Source organism: Hypanus sabinus, chromosome 13, assembly GCF_030144855.1.
Source record: "Hypanus sabinus isolate sHypSab1 chromosome 13, sHypSab1.hap1, whole genome shotgun sequence".
NCBI classification, from domain to species: Eukaryota; Metazoa; Chordata; class Chondrichthyes; order Myliobatiformes; family Dasyatidae; genus Hypanus; species Hypanus sabinus.
The window spans coordinates 47,608,377-47,630,508 of record NC_082718.1 but is presented as its reverse complement, the minus strand read 5'-3'; the positions used below and the strand labels follow the sequence as shown (position 1 = coordinate 47,630,508).

General features: G+C 42.4%; 2 protein-coding genes across 2 annotated transcripts in view; both read right to left on the bottom strand.

The window, feature by feature from the left end:
* The window catches only part of LOC132403840 (potassium voltage-gated channel subfamily A member 1), a 280,928-nt gene that overhangs the window by 169,076 nt on the left and 89,720 nt on the right, over positions 1-22,132 (bottom strand). The window lies entirely within an intron of this gene.
* Positions 1-22,132, bottom strand: part of LOC132403364 (potassium voltage-gated channel subfamily A member 2-like) — an 89,408-nt gene that overhangs the window by 59,747 nt on the left and 7,529 nt on the right. The window contains 1 exon segment of the mRNA XM_059986783.1: positions 10,277-10,412. Coding sequence (XP_059842766.1) covers positions 10,277-10,412 — 136 coding nt within the window.

Sequence of the window (22,132 nt, the reverse complement as noted above, 5' to 3'; positions counted from 1 at the left end):
GAAGACCCTCTAAACTTAGTCACTGGAGAAGAAAGGCACTTGTAAGAGAGGCTACATGTGATATCAATAGTCACTCTTCTAAGCTGCAGATCAGTGGATATGAATTAATGGTTCCACAATCTCTAAGGCCTTGTGCAAAAAGGGTATTTATGGAAGAGTGTCATGGAAGAAGCCCTGGCAAAAAAAAAAGTCTATCTTTGCCCATAAAAACTTTGCAAATCGTCACTTAGAAGATACTGTAAAGATGTGGAAGAAAGTCTTGTGGTCGGATGAGATTTAGCTCCAACACTAAGCAGTACATGTAGTGTAAATCTAATGCTGTGCATCAGCCAGTTAACAGTATCCCTACGGCAAAGTATGGCTGAGGTGGCATCATGCTATGGAGATGCTTTTCAGCAGCAGGGACTGGAAATCTGGTCACAATTAATGGGAAGATGAACACTGCTAAATACAGAGAAATCCTGGATAAAAATCTGCTAGTCACTGCCAGAACGCATAAACTGGGGAGGAAGTTTGTCTTTTAGCGGGACAACACCCAGACCGACCATCAGGGGCTTCAAATAAAGAAAATCATTGTCCTTGGGTGGCCAGTCAGGGTCCTGACCTTAATCTGATCAAACAGCTCTGGTAAGACCTCAAGACTGCGGTTCAGCACCACTCTCCAACTAACCTGGCACAGCTTGAACAATTTTGCAAGGAGAAGTGGGCAAATCTTACTCTATCACATTGTGCAAAGCTGATAGAGACTTACCCATTACTGGGTGTAATAGCTGTGAGAGGTGGTTCAACTAAGTACTAAGCAAATGGGGATGAATACTTTTGAACTGCTGACATTTCAGTTTTTGAATTTATTATTTTTCATGTGTCATATTTCTCCCTGTTTTTGGACTTTACTGTGAAAAATGGAACACTTGTTTCACAAATAAAAGTTCTGATAATTGATCAAATTGATTGTAATACTCATTTATGTGAAGAAAGGGTTGGGAGCTGAATACTTCTACAAACCACCATACTTGGTGCAGATTTGGAGAATGTGGCCTATTTTCTTTATGTGGGTGGGGAAGAGATGTGACAAAGAAAAGGTAAATACACAGAACAGTATTGAAATGTTGGAGGAGATTGGGAAGATATTGATAAGATTTGTAAAGTTACAGGTCTCTTAGGATAAGCTGTACTGAATCGATGTCTGCTAAATAAGACTTAATTATAATTGCCGAAGTGTTTGTGCTACCACACCCTCCGATTCCTTAGGTGTCTCAGCATCATCCCCAGCTAATTCTCAGAGGGCCTTTAACCACAGCTGCTCCCTTTAATACCTCCATCAGTTGCCAGGTCATTGAGAATACACTGTGCCAAAAATACCTTGGTGTTGTTATCAAGGTTGTACTGAGGAGTAACCCTGAATGTCAGGACTGATGAAACAGTATGTCTTTGGTACACTCAGAGGAGGGTCCCTGCAGAGGAATGCATCATCAATTCTGTCCCCTGCTGGCGTTCAGATCAGGACCTAAGGCAGCAGCACAAATGCATGTCCCAGAAGTGAATTTTCCACAGGCTGCACATTGTGCAGAATCACAGCACAAAATGAATGCATTATTTTCTGCTTCCTGGAAAGTCAGGACCCACACATTCAGTATCCTCTTAGGCACTTTAAATTAAAGTGCACTCATTAACAGCAAGTTACACGCATACATCTTTATTCCAGTGAAAGTTTCCAAGCTTCACAGGAATATTGTCAAATAAAACCTGACACTTGGATACATGATCAAAAACAAAGGTGTGTCCTGAGGAGAGAGTAAGAGAGGTGTGAGGAGGTAATTACCGAGTTTATGGTCCTAGAAGCTGAAAACACAGTCCCCATTAAACTTGGTGTTGCACAAGAGACGTGAACTAGAGGAGTAAAGAGATGTTGGAGGATTATAAACAGACATGGGGGCAGGGAGAAACAGAGAAGTCAAATTATATACAAAATAAGGGAAGAGAAGTCTTCAAACCTCAGCACTGCCGATGTTGAAGGAAGTGTGAATCAGTGAATGCCGTGGTGATGTATGAACATAACATTGTGAGTTCAGAGGAATTCTAACATATCTAAGTATTCAGGGGCCATCAAAGTCTCCCAGGTTTCTAGAAATATTGTGTGCACCTGATTTCCATTTCCTGACTTGAACAGAATGAACAACAGAATATGTTATATCAATAAGGCAGAAGTAGGAAATAATGAAAAAAGTCTTCCTTACTACAAGTCTGCCCTTGATTTGGATATGAATCTTCTAGCAAATCGGTTCACAACCCTCCCACTAATTTCTTGTTTCTGAGTTTTCAAAGACATTTGTTCCTCAGTCTGCTCCATGTAGATTCTCTTCTGCTTATATAATCCATTGTCAGTACAATGTGAAGTGGGTAACCCATTTCTACAGTGGTACATCGTTTTAATAACATCTAAAGGTTCAATCCCAACCACCTCTGTTCCTTCATGTAACTAAAGCACACACAGTCTCTCCAGGGAGACAAGCAATTTGCAAAGTGAAGTGGTGACAGAGGAGAGGGAAAAAAAAAGTATTTCAATTCTTTACATATTGGTCCCACAGTGTAGCCAATATAAATACTACCTTTCAATAATATACACACAAATTGCTGCCTCCCTCCTCAGCTTTGCATCTCATGCAGCCTAGCAACTGCCAACCACAGAGTTTGCTCACAATTTACTTGCATCCCTAATGCACAGCATTAACAAATGAAAACAGCATAGGTGGAAATACAGCTTCTCTGTCATTGTAAAGAGCAAATTGTTTGCACCATTTTTGACATGTCCATCCTAAATTCATCTGTCCTAGTCCTGGAAATGTGCATCATGCATAAACAGAAGCTAGCCTGGCAGAGCATGACCCCCTCCCCACCCCTTTGTTCTTGTCTGGTTGTCCTGGAAACAGAAACTAATGAGTCATCCTAATGAGAGAGATCATCTCTAAGGAGTTTAATTTCAGCCGCAGCTCAGAAATAGATCGGTATTCGAGCTGAAGTCAATTCAACATTGATTCGAACTGGTTTCCATACAATGTGCTTGAGAAAAGTAGCTGGACTATATTTGAATCAGCATGGACCAATGTGGCTTGAGCACTTGGATATTGGAAAGTCTGGGGTATCTAAGGCTCCAATTTTAACACCAAAGGATTTAGGATGGAGAGTGAGATGGGTTAGGAGTCATTTAATATCCAACAAATACTGCCCTATTTCTTTCATGTGAAACACAACAATAAAAGTCACATGACTTAAATGACCTAATTAACTCACAGAGGTGAAGGGTTAAAGGGCCATCTTGCTGGCAGGTTCAAAGCTGAACATGTGGGTGGTGAAGTTAACGGATCCCATTAGGTTAGGATTTCATTTACTGTGCAGGATAGTGATCGCTAAAGTGCCCTTTGTAGGTTTGATAAGTTTTCATTGTATTAAAAGGTTTTGTGGAAGTGTCCTGGGTTCAGTTCATGCTATTGTCTGTGGTGAACTACATATACCTGTCTGGACATGCCCCCCCTGCTGACTGCTCCTGTGGCTCCTCCCACAGACCCCTGTATAAAGGCAATTGGAGGCACTGCTCCTCCCTCAGTCTCCGGGATGTTGTGTGATGGTCTCTTGCTGCTGACTGCTCTCTTCCAGCTAATAAAAGCCTATCTCTCGCCTCCGAGAGTTATTGATGGTGCATCACTGTCTGTAAGGAGCTTCTACGTTCTCCTTGTGACCACGTGGGTTTCCTTTAAGTGCTCCAGTTTTCTCCCAGTTTCCAAAGGCATACCAATTGGTAGGTTAATTGGTCGCTGTAAATTATCCCATGATTAGGTTAGGGCTAAATCAGGGGTTGCTGAGCGGTGTGTCTTGAAGGGCTGGAAAGGCCTACTCTGTGCTGTATTTCAATAAATAAATAAAGATGAATAACATTATTTCCCAGGCAGTGGCTGGTCATTCAGAGTGTTGTAAGGTAGTTCCATGCAATAAATGATCAGTTCACACAGAGTAACAATATGCTCTAAATTATAATGTGCACCACAAAAGTTGTGAAAAACAGGAGGCCTGTTTCACAGATGGGCCTTCCACTAACCTACGGCCTTGCAAAGGGTTGAATCAACACCACACTGCAAGTTTAAACTAATTTATTCTTGTAAATATGTAACTTCCTCAAATTTTACTGGCAACTTTTAGAACTCATGTTCCTTCCAGCTGTCTTCAAAGTTAATCAGAGGGAGGAAAACTTCAACCTGTAATCTCAATGAATAAACTCTCCTTGAGCTTCCTGCCAGGGACAGGTATCGATTTTAACCGACGTTTCGATGACAAACTCTGCCATCCTCATCAGTGATAATGCCTAGCCTGGATGTGCCTAGGCATCATCTCCGATGATGGCAGAGTTTGTCATCAAAACATCAGTTAAAATCAATACCTGAACCTGACTGGAAGCCCAAGAAGAGTGTATTCGTCATATATGCCGGGAAAGCACTAGATCCTTTTTCTGTAATCTTGATTGTTCTCTTGCATGGTCCTTCTCAGACATAAGGGACATTTATTTATCTGAACGGTAATGTCACGAGATATAACGGAACAAATAGATCTCTTAACTCATCGCATGACAGTATACATACAGACTAAGTATTCATGGATGAACTGATAGTTAGACTTTCCTATTTGCCTGAGAGGCTGGTGAAAACGGGTACTCTAAGAACAATTAACAAATATTTAGATAAGCACTTGAGAGAATTTGAATGAACTGCTGGCAAATCCAATTAGTGTAGAAGGTTAATGACGGTTGGCATGGGACATGTTTGTCTGATGTTTCATGATTCTACGACTCAAATGCTAAGGACTTGGAGACACGTAATGTAGACAAGCAAACACTGCAAGTATCTTGAAAAGTTCCTGCTCCTTCCTTTCTATCTGAGTGAACCACACTCCCTTGGCTGGAAAGGATATGGCAGAAGTCATTTTCATCATCAAGATGCTATTGGTAAGCAGGCTGTAGCGGAAAAGATTCCGCTGGCCAGGTACTGGTTACATTATAGGTGTCACATAAGAGGCTGTTGCATAAATTAAAAGCCCATGGTATTGGAGGAAATGTGCTCGAATGGCTTGAAAACTGGCTGCTCCATGGAAAACAGAGAGTTGGAATAGCTGGGTCCTTCTCAGACTGGAAGGAGAAGCATCATAAGTATTAATTCTCAGCCCGTAATTATTCACTGTGGCATGTAAGGTTTCCAAACTTGCCAATGATGCAAAAATAGATGGAAGGGCATGTTTTGATAAGGAGACTATAATTCTGTAATGGGAAAAAGATAGGTTTGACTGAGTAGCAAAGGGCTGGCATATGGAGATTAAAATGGCGAAATGTGAAGTCACTGATGCACCATCAATAACGCTCTCTGAGACGTAAAGTCGAGATATTGGCTTTTATTGACTGGAAGAAGGAACAAGCAGTGGTTGACCACCATACTACATCCTGGAGACAGAGAGGCCGGGCTCAGACCTCAATCGCCTTTATACAGGGGTCTGTGGGAGGAGCCACAGGAGCAGTCAGCAGGGGGCGTGTCCAGACAGGTATATGTAGTTCACCACAGTCACGCACTTTGGTTAGTGAAGTCTAAAGGCAGATCACTATTAAAATGGAGAGAGACTGTAAGTGAATGAAGTAAAGAGGTATCTAGGCCTGCTAGTGCATGAATCACAATAAGTTAACAGGCAGGTGCAATGAGCAGTTAAGAAAGCAAATGACATTCTTCCCTTCATTGCAATAGAGCTGGAGTTTAAAAACAGGGAAGGTTTTTGCAATTCTGCAGGGGTTGGTGAGGCCCGCCTAGAATAACCATATAACAATCACAGCACGGAAACAGGCCATCTCGGCCCTCCTAGTCTGTGCCGAACTCTTAATCTCACCTAGTCCCACCTACCCGCACTCAGCCCATAACCCTCCACTCCTTTCCTGTCCATATACCTATCCAATTTTACCTTAAATGACACAACTGAACTGGCCTCTGCTACTTCTACAGGAAGCTCATTCCACACAGCTATCACTCTCTGAGTAAAGAAATACCCCCTCGTGTTTCCCTTAAACTTCTGCCCCCTAACTCTCAAATCATGTCCTCTCGTTTGAATCTCCCCTACTCTCAATGGAAACAGCCTATTCACGTCAACTCTATCTATCCCTCTCAAAATTTTAAATACCTCGATCAAATCCCCCCTCAACCTTCTACGCTCCAATGAATAGAGACCTAACTTGTTCAACCTTTCTCTGTAACTTAAGCGCTGAAACCCAGGTAACATCCTAGTAAATCATCTCTGCACTCTCTCTAATTTATTGATAACTTTCCTATAATTCGGTGACCAGAACTGCACACAATATTCTAAATTTGGCCTTACCAATGCCTTGTACAATTTTAACATTACATCCCAACTTCTGTACTCAATGCTTTGATTTATAAAGGCCAGCGTACCAAAAGCCTTCTTCACCACCCTATCTACATGAGACTCCATCTTCAGGGAACTATGCACTGTTATTCCTAGATCTCTCTGTTCCTCTGCCCTACCATTTATCCTGTATGTTCTATTTGGATTATTCCTGCCAAAATGTAGAACCTCACACTTCTCAGCATTAAACTCCATCTGCCAACGTTCAGCCCATTCTTCTAACCGGCATAAATCTCCCTGCAAGCTTTGAAAACCCACCTCATTATCCACAACACCTTCTACCTTAGTATCATCGGCATACTTACTAATCCAATTTACCACCCCATCATCCAGATCATTTATGTATATTACAGACAACATTGGGCCCAAAACAGATCCCTGAGGCACCCCGCTAGTCACCGGCCTCCATCCCAATAAACAATTATCCACCACTACTCTCTGGCATCTCCCATCTTGCCACTGTTGAATTTTATTACTCCAGCATTAATACCTAACAACTGAACCTTCTTAACTAACCTTCCATGTGGAACTTTGTCAAAGGCTTTGCTGAAGTCCATATAGACTACATCTACTGCCTTACCCTCGTCAACATTCCTCTTAACTTCTGCAAAAAATTCAATAAGGTTTGTCAAACATGACCTTCCACACACAAATCCATGCTAATCAGATCCTGTCTATCCAGATAATTATTAATACTATCTCTAAGAATACTTTCCATTAATTTACCCACCACTGATGTCAAACTGACAGGTCTATAATTGCTAGGCTTACTTCTAGAACCCTTTTTAAACAATGGAACCACATGAGCAATACGCCAATCCTCCAGCACAATCCCCGTTTCTAATGACATCTTAAAGATCTCAGTCAGAGCTCCTGCTATCTCTACACAAACTTCCCTCAAGGTCCTGGGGAATATCCTGTCAGGACCCGGAGATTTATCCACTTTTAAATTTCTTAAAAGCGCCAGTACTTCCACCTCTTTAATTGTCATAGGTTCCATAACTTCCTTACTTGTTTCCCACACCTTACACTATTCAATATCCTTCTCCTTAGTGAATACCGAAGAGAAGAAATCGTTCAAAATCTCTCCCATCTCCCTCGGCTCCACACATAGCTGACAATACTGTCTAGACAATACTAGACAGTTTTTGTCTCCTTCTTAAATAAAACATTGGCGGTAGTTGCTGGGATGAGAAGGTTTCCTACCAACAGAGATTAAATAGTTTGAGCCTGTATTCTTTGCAGTTTAGAAGAATGAGAGGTGAGCTTATTCAAACATATCAGACCCTAAGGGGGCTTGACAGATTGTGGATATTTGGATGTTTTCACTGGTGGGAAAGTCTTGAACAAGGGGGCATAACAGTAAGATCAGATGCCAGACATTTAAAACTGAGGTACACAGAAATTTCTTCCCATATAAGGTGGTGAATCTCTGGAATTCACTACTCTGCTGGGTGGTGGAAGCTGGATCATTTTAAGTATTTAAACCGCAGGTGGATAAATATTTGATAGATCAAGGAATAGAGGGTGTGGAGAAATGACACAGAAACTCAAATCAATCACTTATGCTCGTGTTATACAGTGAGGCAGGCATGAAGGCATAGATGGCCTACCCCTGTTCTGGCTGTCTCCAGAGACCACCTCCTGTTTTCAGATCACCAGGCCTCTGACCTACCCTTCCAGGTCCCAAGCCTTCAGGTCTGCACTTTCAACTCTTCTGTTTTCCTACAGCAGTCTGAGTGCTTTATAGAGTTCCACCCCTTGTCTTGTTTGGACACCAGACAGCAACCTTGCAATTGCTTTAGAATTTGTCTGTTTTATACGGCCGAGTTGCTAGCTCATGCTCAACCTAGCGTAGATGGAAGGCTTGCAAGCAGCCAGTCAGATTCGAACTCCGGACCATTTGCTCTAAAGTCCGGTGCAGATGCCACTACACCACCAGCCAGCAACTTCATAGAGTGCAGAGAAAATTGACAGGGATGTTGCCAGGATCTGAGGACCTGAGTCCTGGAGAAAGGTTGAATAGGTTAGGGCTTTACTCACTGCTGTGCAGGTGACTGAGAGAAGATCATATAGAGGTATATAACATTGTAAGGGGTTTAGATAAGTTGAATGCCTGCAGGCTTTTTATCCTCTAGTTGTGTAAGATTAAAGCTAAGATGACATAGGTTTAGAGTAAAAGGCGAAATATTTAAGGGGAACCTGAGGGTGAATTTTCTCGCATAGAAGGTGGTGTGGGTGTGGAAAGAGCTGTCAACAGCAGATGTGCATTCAGTTGTAACATGTAAGAGGTTTGGATAAGTACTTGGTGAAAGAGGGTTGGAGGGCTATGGTCTGGGTGCAGGTAGGTGGAACAAGATAGAACGTCAGGCCCACCATTGATGTGATGGGCTGAATGTCCTGTTTCTGTGCTGTAATGCACTATGTTTCAATGGACTTTATTGCCTTGCTCCCATCAGAACCTGGCTATGCCTATTCCCCCACTGATTCCTACATCTCCAGCTCAGCCTATTTCCAGGACACCGTCCCATCTACTCATACACTGCCAGGGCCTACACTGCCTGGACCCGCCCTTGTAGTAAACCATATCCCACTCCCCATGTCATCCAAACTGCTAAACCTGCACCTCCACCTACCCACAGTATTTCTACTGCCCAGATATCCTTACACCGATGCAACCCACAATCTACTCTCCCCATGGCTGTCTTTCCAAGCTCAGGGTCCAGTTGCCAAGCAACATGAGATCAGAACTGGGCTTTGGTAATCCTCCCCACATGTGGATGAGCCATTGGTAAATTGGTCAAAATAAATGCAGCCCTCTGAAATGACCACAGGCCAGATTTCAAAGCTAGGCTTCTAAATGTTATTTTAATTGACTCATAGAGTCATGCAGCTTGGAAACAGGCCCTTCAGACCAACAAGTTCACATCGACCATCAAGCATGGGTTCTTCCTTACTCGTGAATATGATACACTAGTCGTCTTTCTATTAGCTGAGCCAAACCCACAATCTTAACCAGTCCACTGAAAATATTCAGTGTTCGTTTATGTCAGAAGGAACAAGAGGACTACCTAAATACAAAGAACACTGCAGATGCTGTAGTCAAATCAACATGTATAACAAGCTGGAGGAACTCAGCAGGTCGGGCAGCATCCGTGGAAACGAGTAGTCAACGTTTCGGGCCGAGAGGCAGGGGCCCCCTCCCTCTTCAGTCCTGATGAAAGGTCTCGGCCCGAAACGTTGACTGCTAGTTTCAACGGATGCTGCCCGACCTGCTGAGTTCCTCCAGCTTGTTGTATGTGTTCAGAGGACTACCTGTTGGCCCCAAACAGTCAGATGCTTTAAGCTCACTTGATTTATCCTGATGAGGCCCATAGACAAATATGTTTTGTTCTTTAGGATTCACCATTCAGGCATGCTGGCAAAGTGAGGTTCACACCCTGTTTAGTGGCACTGAACAATTGCAGCCCCATCAAAATCTATAGGATACAGTCTGCTCATTGTGATCTCATTGTTGAGGAGACAGGACATATCTGCAGAGCTGCAAACAGACCACATAATTCACACACTGACATCACACAGCCCACTTAAATGTATCTGTAGCATTGAATGGTGCTTTCGAAAGCTGCTCTGCAGCCAAGCTCCAGTTAGCAAATGTGCACAGCTCCCATGATCCTATCCATAACCTGAGGAAGAAGTTTGGGAATAATAACCTGGAAACTTTGACGTCTCAGAGGTAGATGTATTCATTCTTATGTCTGAATTTCCCAAAGTAGTTTGAAACATCATCTTTCAGTAACATTTGCTATTACCTCTTTAATGTTCTCACCTGCAGAAGAATGTTCATTTTGTCATTATTTATCATCCTCTCAGGGAAATAGCAGCCGCAGAGTGCAAGTATCTCTGAGAGATTCTTTCGGTTATCATCTGATTTGGTCTGAAACCATTTTCCACGGTACGATCTCCTTAACAAAGAGAAAAATATAGAAAATGCTGAAAACACACAGCATCAGGAAGAATTAAATCAAAGTCAATGTATTTTAAGAACAGGCCAGTTCACTGCTGTTCTCCAATCTGGATCATCGTCCTTCTGTTGGACTGTTCAAAAACCTCAATGAATTTAGCAGCTCTGATAGCAGAGGTGGCAGTTGTCACTGATGTCTGGGGGTGGGGAGGGTACTGTTCATGAGAAGGACTCTCTCCATCCCTACCATGACATCAGATTACATTGGTCAAGACTTGTCACCACTTAGAGCATTGATGCTTCTCTCCAGGAATACCAAGCAGCAAGACTGGCCGCATAGACCTACATTTTCTGCATTCGTTCACCAGCACAATGTTCACAGCCATCCAGCTAGTGAATTTATTGTCTGCATGAGGCATCTTCAGCAAGCCAATCTCAACCCTCAAAGTGGAAAGGGTTGGACAAATGGGGAAAATCTTGCCAGTCATTGGTCTGTCACAGGCCGAGCTGCTACGATGTTCAAAGCAGTTATGCAGTTCAGCAAGAGGATGGGGAAGCCCTGGTCAAACCATTGTGTTAGAAGCTCATGGTCAGTAGAAGCCTACACTGATTTTTAAGAATGCTTTATCTTCGAGCTCCTTGCAGCCCTGTGCATTAGGAAATATTTCTTTTCAGATACCTCAAAATACTCCTTTCTCCCATAACTGTTTTTTTGAATTCCCAGCCCTCCCTGCTCATTGTTGAAAGGGGATCAATATTACTAAATGCTGCACACCAGTAATTTCCTGGAACCCTTTGATAAAGATTGAAGGTTAGATAAAGATTAGCTCTATTTGTTAAATATACATCAAAACACACAGTGAAATATGTCATTTGTGCTTCGAAGATTGTTCTGGCAGCCACATGTGTCACCACATCTAGCACCAACATAACATGTCCACAACTTACTAACCCTAACTGTACGTCTTTGGACTGTGGGAGGAAACTGGAGCACCTGGAGGAAACACACGCGGTCACTGGGAGAACAGACAATGGTGGGAATTGAACCCACTTACAGCTGGCACTGTGAAAATCATATTCTAATTTATGCTGTAGCCTGTTGTCTCTGTTAACTGGCTGTGAGCTCTTGTGGACAAATCCCCACCATAGCTTCCTGCCAGGCTGCGGATCTTGATAATGCTAGCAGGTCACCTGCCTTACTCTATATAAAACAGGCTGTGTGTCATTTAAATGTACAGGATGAGGAATTTTTCAAAACTATTGAAGTGGTGAAGCACAGAGGGTCCACATTAGTTTGAGGATACGATATTCCATCAAACCTGAGGCTAAAGGCCCTAGCCCCTAGCTCCCCAACGGACAAGGACCTTGGTAGTTCTGTCCTCCCCTTCAGAGAATGAAGATTGTGAAGGAAATAAGTTGTTTCACAATTTGGTAGGGGAGGAGGGATAATAGCTGCAAAAATGAGAAGGGGTTTAGAGCTGCGGACACAGTGAAGTTTATCAGCTATGAGTGTAGGATGGGGGAGAGGATCCCATGAGTTCAGGAGAGGCTTCCTTTATGTCTGGGGATGCAGTTTTGCGGATGACCTCTGGGGGGTGGTGAGGAAATATTGGCGCCTGGAGAGATAATAGGAGGGCTGAGGAGAGAACACAAACACACTAAACTCTGGAGGAAATGAACAGGTCAGGTGAAGGAGAATAAACAGCCAGGTGATCAGATAATTGGAGTCAGGACATTGCCAAGGGTGTGGTTGAAAAGGAGATTCACAGATATCTATGGAGTTAGGGGGCCTTGACAGAGACAAATGTGGAGCACATAGTAATATGTAATGACCTGGTTCATATTTTTACCGTTATGCTGTGTATTTCATTTTGGCAGTTCTGTAAGAGCAGTCTGTTCTGTTTTATGCTTGTTTGGGTTATTGTTGAAGATAAGAGATGAGGAGAAATGTGTCCCATCCAGTTAGGATGGTCAGATTAAGGGGAGATTTCTCTGGTGAGGAACACTAAGGTTGGGCCTGGGGCTTCTGTTTGAGAGGAGCTGAAGAGAGAAGACGCCGGGGAGAACCAGTCATACCATACGATCCGATGGGAGACCCGTTTGTTCGAGATGGATTGCGAGTGATGTTTGGAACATGGTGTGTGCTTGACGCTGACTGAGGGCTCAGCGTGTGAGTGACAAAGAAATTCAAGATGAGCTCCAACTTGCACACATTTGACTGTTTAACTAGAATGGGTCCTTTTCTTTTTGTTATTCTTTATGAACCCTTTAGTTAAGATTCATGAATATAATTCCTTTAATCATATGCAGTATACTGTCTGTTATTTCGTGGCATTAATTTGTAACAGGGTAGCGAATTACACAGCATCCACACCAACCGGGGTTTGGAGTGGGATCGAACATGCCTCAATCTCATGAGTTTGGCAGGACTAGAGCTTGTCTTCCCTAGACTTACACAGCCAAGGAAAGCAAGGTGTTTCAGATATAAAAAGGGAAGCATAATTCTCTGACTAAGTGTCTAGAATCAGGGACCGCATTCTCAAAGGGAAATGTCTTCATTCAATGTGTAGTTCATCGTTGGAATCCTCTGAGGGCTGTGGAGGCTTCACCATTGATTAGGTAGTAGTTAGCATAACGCTATTACAGCACCAGTGACCCAGGTTCAATTCTACTGCTCTCTGCGAGGAGTTTGCATGTTCTCCCTTGACCGCTTGGGTTTTCTCTGGGTGCTGTTTCCCTCTCACATTCCCAAGATGTACCAGTTAGTAGGTTAACTGGTCACATGAGTGTGATTGGGTGGCATGTGCCTGAAGGGCAGGTAGGGCCTGTTACCATACATACCTCTAAATGAAAATAAATAATGTTCAGAACAGAGGTAGATACTTTGTTAATATTGAATGATTGAGGGTGTCGATAAATAGCAAGAAAATGGTCACGGTAGAAGCTCAACCATCATTTGGTTAAGTAATGACTCAGGCTCAAAGGGCCTGCTCCAGTTCTTATATTGTTACGAACTCTAAGAGAAAAAAAAGAAAGCAAATGTACCTCAAGGAAAATCAGCACCTCTGACTGTACAGCAGCGACCCAGACAGGACTAAACTCTGTACTGATGGTGGACCTGATACAGTAACTGAGCCCTACCAGCCATGGGTCTTGCTTGGTCTGACCTCAGTGGTTGGGAAGATATTGGAGTCAATTGTTAAGGATGTGGTTTCAGGGTACTTGGAGGCATAGGTTGTAATCAGCATCAAGGGAAAATCTTGCCTGAAAATCTGTTGGAATTATTTGAAGAAATAACAAGCAGGATAGACAAAGGAGAATCAGCTGATGTTGTGCATTTTGATCTTCAGAAGGCCTCTGACAAGGTGCCACACATGAGGCTGCTTAACAAGCTATGAGTCCATGGTATTACAGGGAAAATTCTAGCATGGATAAAGCAGTGAGGCAAGGAGTGGGAATAAAGGGAGCCATTTCTGATTGGCTGCCAGTGACTAGTGGTTTTCCACAGGGTCTGAGTTGGGACCATTTCTTTTACATTATATGTCAATGATTTGGATAATGAAATTGATGGCATTGATGTAAAGTTTGTAGACAATACAAAGTTAGGTGGAGGGGCAGGTAGTTTTGAAGAAGTAGAGGGACTACAGAAAGACTTAGACAGATTAGGAGAATGTGGCATTTGGAGTACAATGTCAGGAAGTGTATGGTCATGCACTTTGATAGAAGAAATGAAAGGGTGGACTATTTTCTAAATGTAGAGAAAATACAAAAAAAATCAAGCACAAAGGGATTTGGGAGTCCTTGTGCAAGATTCACTAAAGGTTAGTTTGCAGGTTGAGACCGTGGTGATGAAGGCAAATTCAATGCTAGCATTCATTTCAAAAGGACTAGAAAACACTGCAAGAGCAAGGATGTAATGTTTATAAAGGACTGATGAGCCCTCACAGAGTATTGCGAGAAGTTTTGGGTTTTCATCTTAGGAAGGATGTGCTGGAACTGAAGAGGGTTCAAAGAAGGTTCACCAAAGTGAATCCAGGTTTGAATGGCTTGTCATATGACGAGCATTTGATGGGTCTGGGCCTGTATTCACTGGAATTCAGAAGAAGGAGGGGACCTCATTGAAACCTATTAAATGATGAAAGGCTTTGATAGAGTGGATGCGGAGAGGGTGTTTCTTATGATGGGAGAGTCGAAGAGCCAAGGTTTTATGTATACTTAAGGCAGAGGTTAACAGATTCTTGATTGGTCAGGGCATGAAGGGTCATGAGGAAAAGGCAGGAGATTGGGGCTGAAAGGAAAAATGGATCAGTCAGGATGAAATGGCGGAGCAAACTTGATTGACTGAATGGCCTAATTCTGCTCCTATGTCATATGGTCTTATTGTATGAACATTGTAAGAACTTGTGCTAGTGGTATGAGTTGTACATTGTCCACTGATTGAAATTGCTATACTTGCCTAGGAACCTCGATGTAGAATGATATCACATGTATGTGGGGGGGCACCAGGTCAGATATCCAGAAGTACACTAAATGCACACAGAGTACCACCCCCCCCCCCCAGTATGGCAAAGATAAACTATTGTAGGTTGGTAGAGAATTTGTAGGTTACAGTGTTCAAATATTTCTTTACCAAGATGCAAATTTTGCAACAGTCAGAAGGATCTGCAGGCAGCAGACTGAATTCCAGCAACATACAGTACTGTGGAAAAGTCTTAGGCATATACATATTTCCCAAAACAGATTTTGGGAATGGCGAGGGTGAAGTGCCTCAGGAGGGATGTGGGACAGGTGGCAGTGAAGGAGTGCCAGGGGCAGGGGGGGTGGTGTGGTGGTGGCACGTGTGAAGTCGTACTCAGTTCTGAGACACCAGGCAAGGTAATTTGATCATTACTGTATGTTTCGCTGGTGCCTCCTCTTTCCATTCCCGTTTTGCCTGCCATGATTCCCCTCTCCCTGCCTCCTTCCCACCCTCAGTCCACAATTGAGACTCACATTAGAATCCAGTTTATCATTACTCACATATGTTATGAAATTTGTTTTTCTTTTGCAGCAGCAGTACAGTGTAATACATTAAATTACTACAGCACTGTGCAAAGATCTAAGGCACTCTAGCTATATGAATGTCCCTAACACTTTTGCACTGTACTATGCATGTTCTATTTTGGGAATTTTCCATATTGTATTGCTGTGTTTAATTCTCCTGTATATTCAGTATTTATCTGACGTCAAATAAATTGAAGCTCACTCCTACAGAGTAATATACAGTCAGCTATTTTTTATCCCTGAATGCGTAAATATTCTGCCAATGCTCGAGAAAGGCTCTCCAATGTATCCATGCTCTCTAAACAATAATCACAGGCCACAGCACAAAGTGTGTAACGTGTATTTGCCAGGTTGAAACTGAAACACGGCTGGTGCCAATCTGCCAGATGGGGGAACAGCTTGATGTCAGAGGCAAGCACATAGTTATTGTTGAACATCTCCCATGAAAATAATACTCCAATGATTAATGAGAAAATATTGAATGTACATTAAGTTAATATGACATCACATTTCTCCACCATTTATCATTTTTTTTTCACTGTTAACAATTACAGTGAAAAGTTGAAAGGTTATTTTAACTTCGACTGAAATAAAATAAAGGTATCCGTGCGGGGTGCAACCATTTCTGCAACATTAGAAGAGCAGTAATGAATCTAAAACAAGTAAAGAGCATATTGATTTACAGCACTCAAAAGGGCTGGAAACTGATATGTTGCCTAACAGCATTGATGTCAATGCACAGAAATTACACAACTGTTCTGCCACTGGAGTCTGAAGCTAACTTGAAAGAAAGCACAGGACGCTGTCATCATCCGTCTCCAGCACTGGCCTATATTGCTATTTCTCTCAGCTAGATGGGCTATTGGAGAATCTTTCATCTTGCTACTCATTTGTCAGCCAGCTATTGTTTGACTCTTCATAATCTGTTAAGTATCTCATAACCAGTAAGCACTGCTGGGACCTGATAAATCTGCCTAAATGCCTCCTTCTCAGAGATTGTGAAATTTTTTTTGTAGGATTGATGCATATTTATTCAATAAGCCAAATTCCATTCATTTGGAAACAACACTTCTCAACAGGCAGTGAGTTAGTGTATAGTTCCTCTCTCCTAAATTCCACATTGATGTTGAGTGTGATTCGAGGACATACTTCTCTAAAAGTGAAGTGAATACTTCACTTTTAAAAGTGAATACTTTTAAAAGTAATAAAAAGTGAATAAAAGTGAATACTTCATTCAACAGGGTATAAAAAGTTCCACAGGCCTCATTGGAATATTGAGTGTACTTCGAGTTGAAGGATGTGGGGGCTTTGGAGAGAGTGCAGAAGAGGTTTACCAGGCTGCTGGCTAGAATGCAGAGCAGATGCTACAAGAGGTGGTTGAACACACTAGGATTGTTTTCTCTAAAGCATTGTAGACTAAAGGGTGACCTGACTGCAATATATAAAATTATGAGGTACATATAGGATAGATAGTCAGAGTATATTTCGTTGGGTGGAAGTGTCAAATGCTACAGAGCATGGATTTAAGTTGAGGAGGAAAGTTTAAAGGAGATTTATGAGGCAACTTTGTTGGTAGATAAGTGTCTGGAACAGACTGCCAGGGAAGTAGTGGAAGAAAATACAAATGCAATGTTTAAAAGGCATCTAGACAGGCATATGAACATGTACACCAATGGAGAGATGTAGACCATGTGCAAGCAGATGGGATTATCTTGGACTAGTATCACTGTTGGCTCAGGCATCATGGACCGAAGGGTGTTCTACATTCAAAAAAAAACAAAGGTGTGCACATATTTTCACATGATTTGGGAGTATTCCATGGTTCGTCCATTTTGGTGTAAAGTTCTTGATTCGTTGGGGAATTGGTCAGGACCTACACTGCCCTTGTGCCCATGGCTTTGTCTCCTGGGTGATAGGGCAACGATACCTAAACAATGACAAATTTATTATTTTAAAGGTGGGTCTCATCACAGCTGCAAGAATTATATTGCAAAACTGGAAAAAACCCAGATGTCCCACTGTGAGGGAATGGATTGAGGAAATGGTTAAGATTTCATCATATGAACACATGTTGGGAAGAATTAACAGTGAGGGAGAAGTGCAAGACGCGTGGGATCAATTTTGGTTGTACAGAAGTTTTTTTCTGTTTCTTAGTTTTATATGCTTTCCTGTCATGGGATGGCTGTGTAAATACGCTGTACTGTATCTGCTCTATGATATGCTGTGCTGCTTTGTAAAATAAGAATAAATAATAATAAAAATTTGAATTACAAAAAAAAACATTCTAAGCCATACATGGGAGAATTTCTTAAACAGAACTAAAAGTTAGGATATGTATAAAGCTCCCATGTAGAACAATGTACAGTAAGACACCAGTTTATTAGTCTCCTGCACTTAATAAAGTGGCCACTGGTTGTATGGTTGTGGCCTTCTACTTCTGTAGTCCATCCACTTCAAGGTTCAGAATGTGGTGCTTTCAGAGGTGCTCCTCTATAGACCACTGCAGTAACACGTGATTATTTGAGTTACTGTCACCTTCCTACCAGTTTGAACCAGTCTGGCTATTAACAAAGTCTTTTCCCCTACAGAACGGATGTTTACTGGACATTTTTTGTTTCCTGCACCATTCTCTGTAAACTCTAGAAACAGCTGTGCATGAAAATCCCAGACAATCAATGGCTTCTGAGATACTCAGACCACCCCATCTGGCACCAACAATCTTTCCATGGTCAAAGTTACTTAGATCACATTTCTTCCCCATTCTGATGTTTGGTCTAAACAACAACTGACTCCCTCGACCATATCTGAATGTTTTTATGTATTGAGTTACTGCCATATGATTAGCTGATTAAATATTTATATAAACAAGCTGGTGTACCTAATAAAGTGGCTACTGAGTGTATCGTGTAGGCTGATGGTGAAAAATAGATTTGCAGACATGATTTCTGCATAAATATTGAAATAAAAAAATTCAAAATATTCAGTGGTATTTGGTATGCAAATAGAAAAATAGTTAATGTTTCAAGCTAAAGATTCTTTATCCAAAAATTTAGCTCTATTTCTCTTTCCACAGACGCAGCCTGACCTGTTGAGTTTTTTCTTTGTGGATTTCCGGCATCTGCAGATGTTAGGTTCTAAATTGCCAATAAAGATAATGAGCCACAGGGTCTTCTGCACTACAGATCTCAATGAGGCACAGAATGGCTCAGAATTTCTAATCTATATTTATACTACCTAGAGAAGTTTATTTTTGCAAGATGAATAATTCATTCACATCAGTTATGTGACACTTAAATACAGAAACAGAAAAGAGGAAATTGGTCTTCAACTTCGGTCAATATCAATATAAAAACAGTTACTTTGTGAACTTATTTAGTACTTTTATGATCTGTCCTCAGAGTGTGAATCTGGCCAGAGATCAGTACCCTAAGCTTGTGACCTCCTTGAAATGAAGTTTATTAATTGCAGTGGATAGTGGATAAACATGTCCCAATAAAGTTGATGGTCAATATTTAACCAATTATTTGGAATCAAATTACCTTGCCTGGTGTCTCAGGGTGGGTATGTCTGCACCCACACCACCCCCTCACACCATTTGCACTCCTTCTCTACCACTTGTCCCACATTCCTCCTGCAGTGTTCCACCCTCAGTGTTCCCAACATCCTTCGTTCCTGGCAGATTTACAAATTCACTCACCGCTCCACATTGACAAATACAGTACTGTGCAAAAGTCTTAGGCACCCCAGCTATGTATACAGGTAAACACATACAGACCAGGCACCATCTATGGAGAAAAGTACAGTCGACGGTTTGGGCCAAAACCCTTCAGCAGACTGGAGACAAAAATGCCGAGGAGTAGATTTAAAAGGTAGAGAGAGGGGAGGGAGAAACACCAGGCAATGGATGAAACTTGGAGGTAGAGGGAGGGATGAAACAAAGAGCTGGGAATTTGATTGGTGAAAGAGACCGAAGGCCACGGAAGAAGGAGAAGTGGGGGTGGGGTGGGAGGAGCACCAGAGGGAGGTGATGGGCAGGTAAGGATATAACATGAGAGAGACAAAGGGATGGGAAATGGTGAAGGGGAGGTGGTGGAGGCATTACTGGAAGTTAGAGAAATCAATGTTCATGCCATCAGGTTGGAGGCTACCCAAACAGAATATAAGGTGGAGTTCCTCCAACTTAAGTGTGGCCTTATCCCAACAGTGGAGGAGACCGTGGATGGACAAATCGGAATAGGAATGGGAAGTGGAATTAAAATGGGTGGCCATGGGGAAATCCCACTTGTTCTGGCAGACGGAGTGTAGATGCTCAGTGAAGCAGTCTCCCAACATACGTCGGGTCTCATCAATATACAAGAGGCCATACCGGGAGCGCCAGACATAGTAAATGATGCCATCAGACTCACAGGTGAAGTGTCACCTCACCTGGAAGGACTGTTTGGGGCCCTGAATGGTAATGAGGGAGGAGGTGTAGGTGCAGGTGTTGCACTTGTTCTGCTTGCAAGGATAAGTGCCAGGAGGGAGATCGGTGGGAAGGGAGTTGCGTAGGGAGCGATCCCTGCGGGAAGCAGAAAGGGGGAGGGTGGGAAAGATGTGCTTGGTGGTGGGATCCCATTGGAGGAAGTTTTAGAGGATTCTGTGCTGGATGAAAAGGATGGGGTGGTAGATAAGGACAAGAGGAACCCTATCCCTGTAGCGTGGTGGGAGAATGGGGTAGGAGCAGATGTGTGTGGAACAGAAGAGATGAGGTTGACAGCAACGTTGATGGTGAAGGAAGGGAAGCCCTTTTCTTTGAAAAAGGAGGACATCTCCTTTGTTCTAGAATGAAAAGCCTCATCCTGAGAGCAGAGACAGTGGAATTGAGAGAAGGGGATGGTGTTTTTGCCAGTATCAGGGTGTGACGAAGTGTAGTCCAGGTAGCTGTAAGAGTCCATTGGTTTTTAATAGACTTTGGTGGATAAGCTGTCTCCAGAGATAGACACAGTGAGATTGAGAAAGGGAAGTGTCAGAAATGGACCAGGTGAATTTGAGGGCCAGGTGACAGTTGGAGGCAAAGTGGATGAAATCAGCAAGTTCAGAACGAGTGCAGGAAGCAGCCCCAATGCAGTCTCTTATGCATACAATCTTATGTGCCAAAGACTTTAGCACAGTGTTGTACATCCAGCATGTTCTTCAACATATCTTCCAGTATGTTTAAGAACTTGCTAGATATAACATGAGGGAGCATGCTAATACGAGGGGCATAATTTTAACGTGATTAGAGGAAAGAATGGGGGAATGTAGAGGTAAGTTATTTTCACATGAAGAGTAGTGGATGCCATGGATGGCAGAAACATCAGGGACATTTAAGAACAGGCACATAGATGACAGAAAAATGGAGTACTATTTAGGAGGAAAAGGTTTAGATTGATATTAGAATACATTAAAAGATTGGTATAATATCGTGAGCCAAAGGGCCTGTACCCTTCTGTAGTGTTCTGTGGTTTATGTTCTATGTATGCAATAATTTTCCATTGAGGTTGCTACAGAAAGTCACAGCTGTAACATAGCAGAGGAAGTACTCTGTAATGTGTTATGAGTGCTGAGCAGGCCTGATGGAAGTGGGGTGCAGAGTTAACCATCCCCCCCTTTGAGAACTATAAACTATTGCTATTGCTATGCTGCTAATAAGAGAGAGAGAGATGAAGCACAGAGGCAGGGACATCTGCTACAGATAAGAGAGAGACACACACATTTGATTTATGTATCATGACTTCTTCACTGATTGTTTACTTTTTGCTACAAGGACGTTACTTTGCTCGTTGACATTCCTGAGGGGGCTGCAGGAGTGGCCTAGTTTGATGGACATGGTCATTTTGAGTTGATGGATGGCTGATACCCCATCAGTGGGGATAAAAGACAGATGTGGGGAGACACCCTCAGACACACCAGTGTCTGACCGAGTGTTGTGCACCCTCAGGAAGGTGGGGGCTTCGAGGACTGAATCAGGAGATTGGTCACAAAGCTCACAGTGTGACGGCAGGACCGGTGGGGGCTTGTGTGTGTGTCCACTCATGCCAGAGTGATGAGTCCACCACGGAAGAACAGTCTAGCCGAGAACGGAGGGGTCATAACCGAATGACCACAACGGTATGACGTAATAAGAAGACAACGGAAGGTTTGCCTGCTGCAGCTGTTACATCTCGCTCGTTCTCTCTCTCTCTCTCTCCAACAAATTATAATACAACAACCGCAACTACCTCAGCACACATGAACTGAACTGAAATCTATATTCTCTTATGACATTTCATTTATCCCTAGACATTGATAGAGCTTGTTTATTATTGTTGATTATTATTCCTACACTTCTATGTTTATTATTGCTAACCTGTTTTATATGTATATTTGCATTTTTGATATTGTATTGCTTAGTTTACTAATAAACACCCTTAGTTTTCGGTACCACCAGACTCCAACAGATTCTTCTATTTCTGCTGGTCTGTAAACCCAGTTACGGGGTACATAACAAATGATATTTATTGCTGTTGTGTTACAGTTTAAGTTGTTAATTCACAGTCCTCTGTGGAGGCAATCACTAAAGATTTTAAAATGTCAAATATTTAATTCTTATATTTTCTCTATTTTTCCTTTTATTCCACATTCTTTTCTGCATCCTTTCTTTTTATTTATACTTTAGTA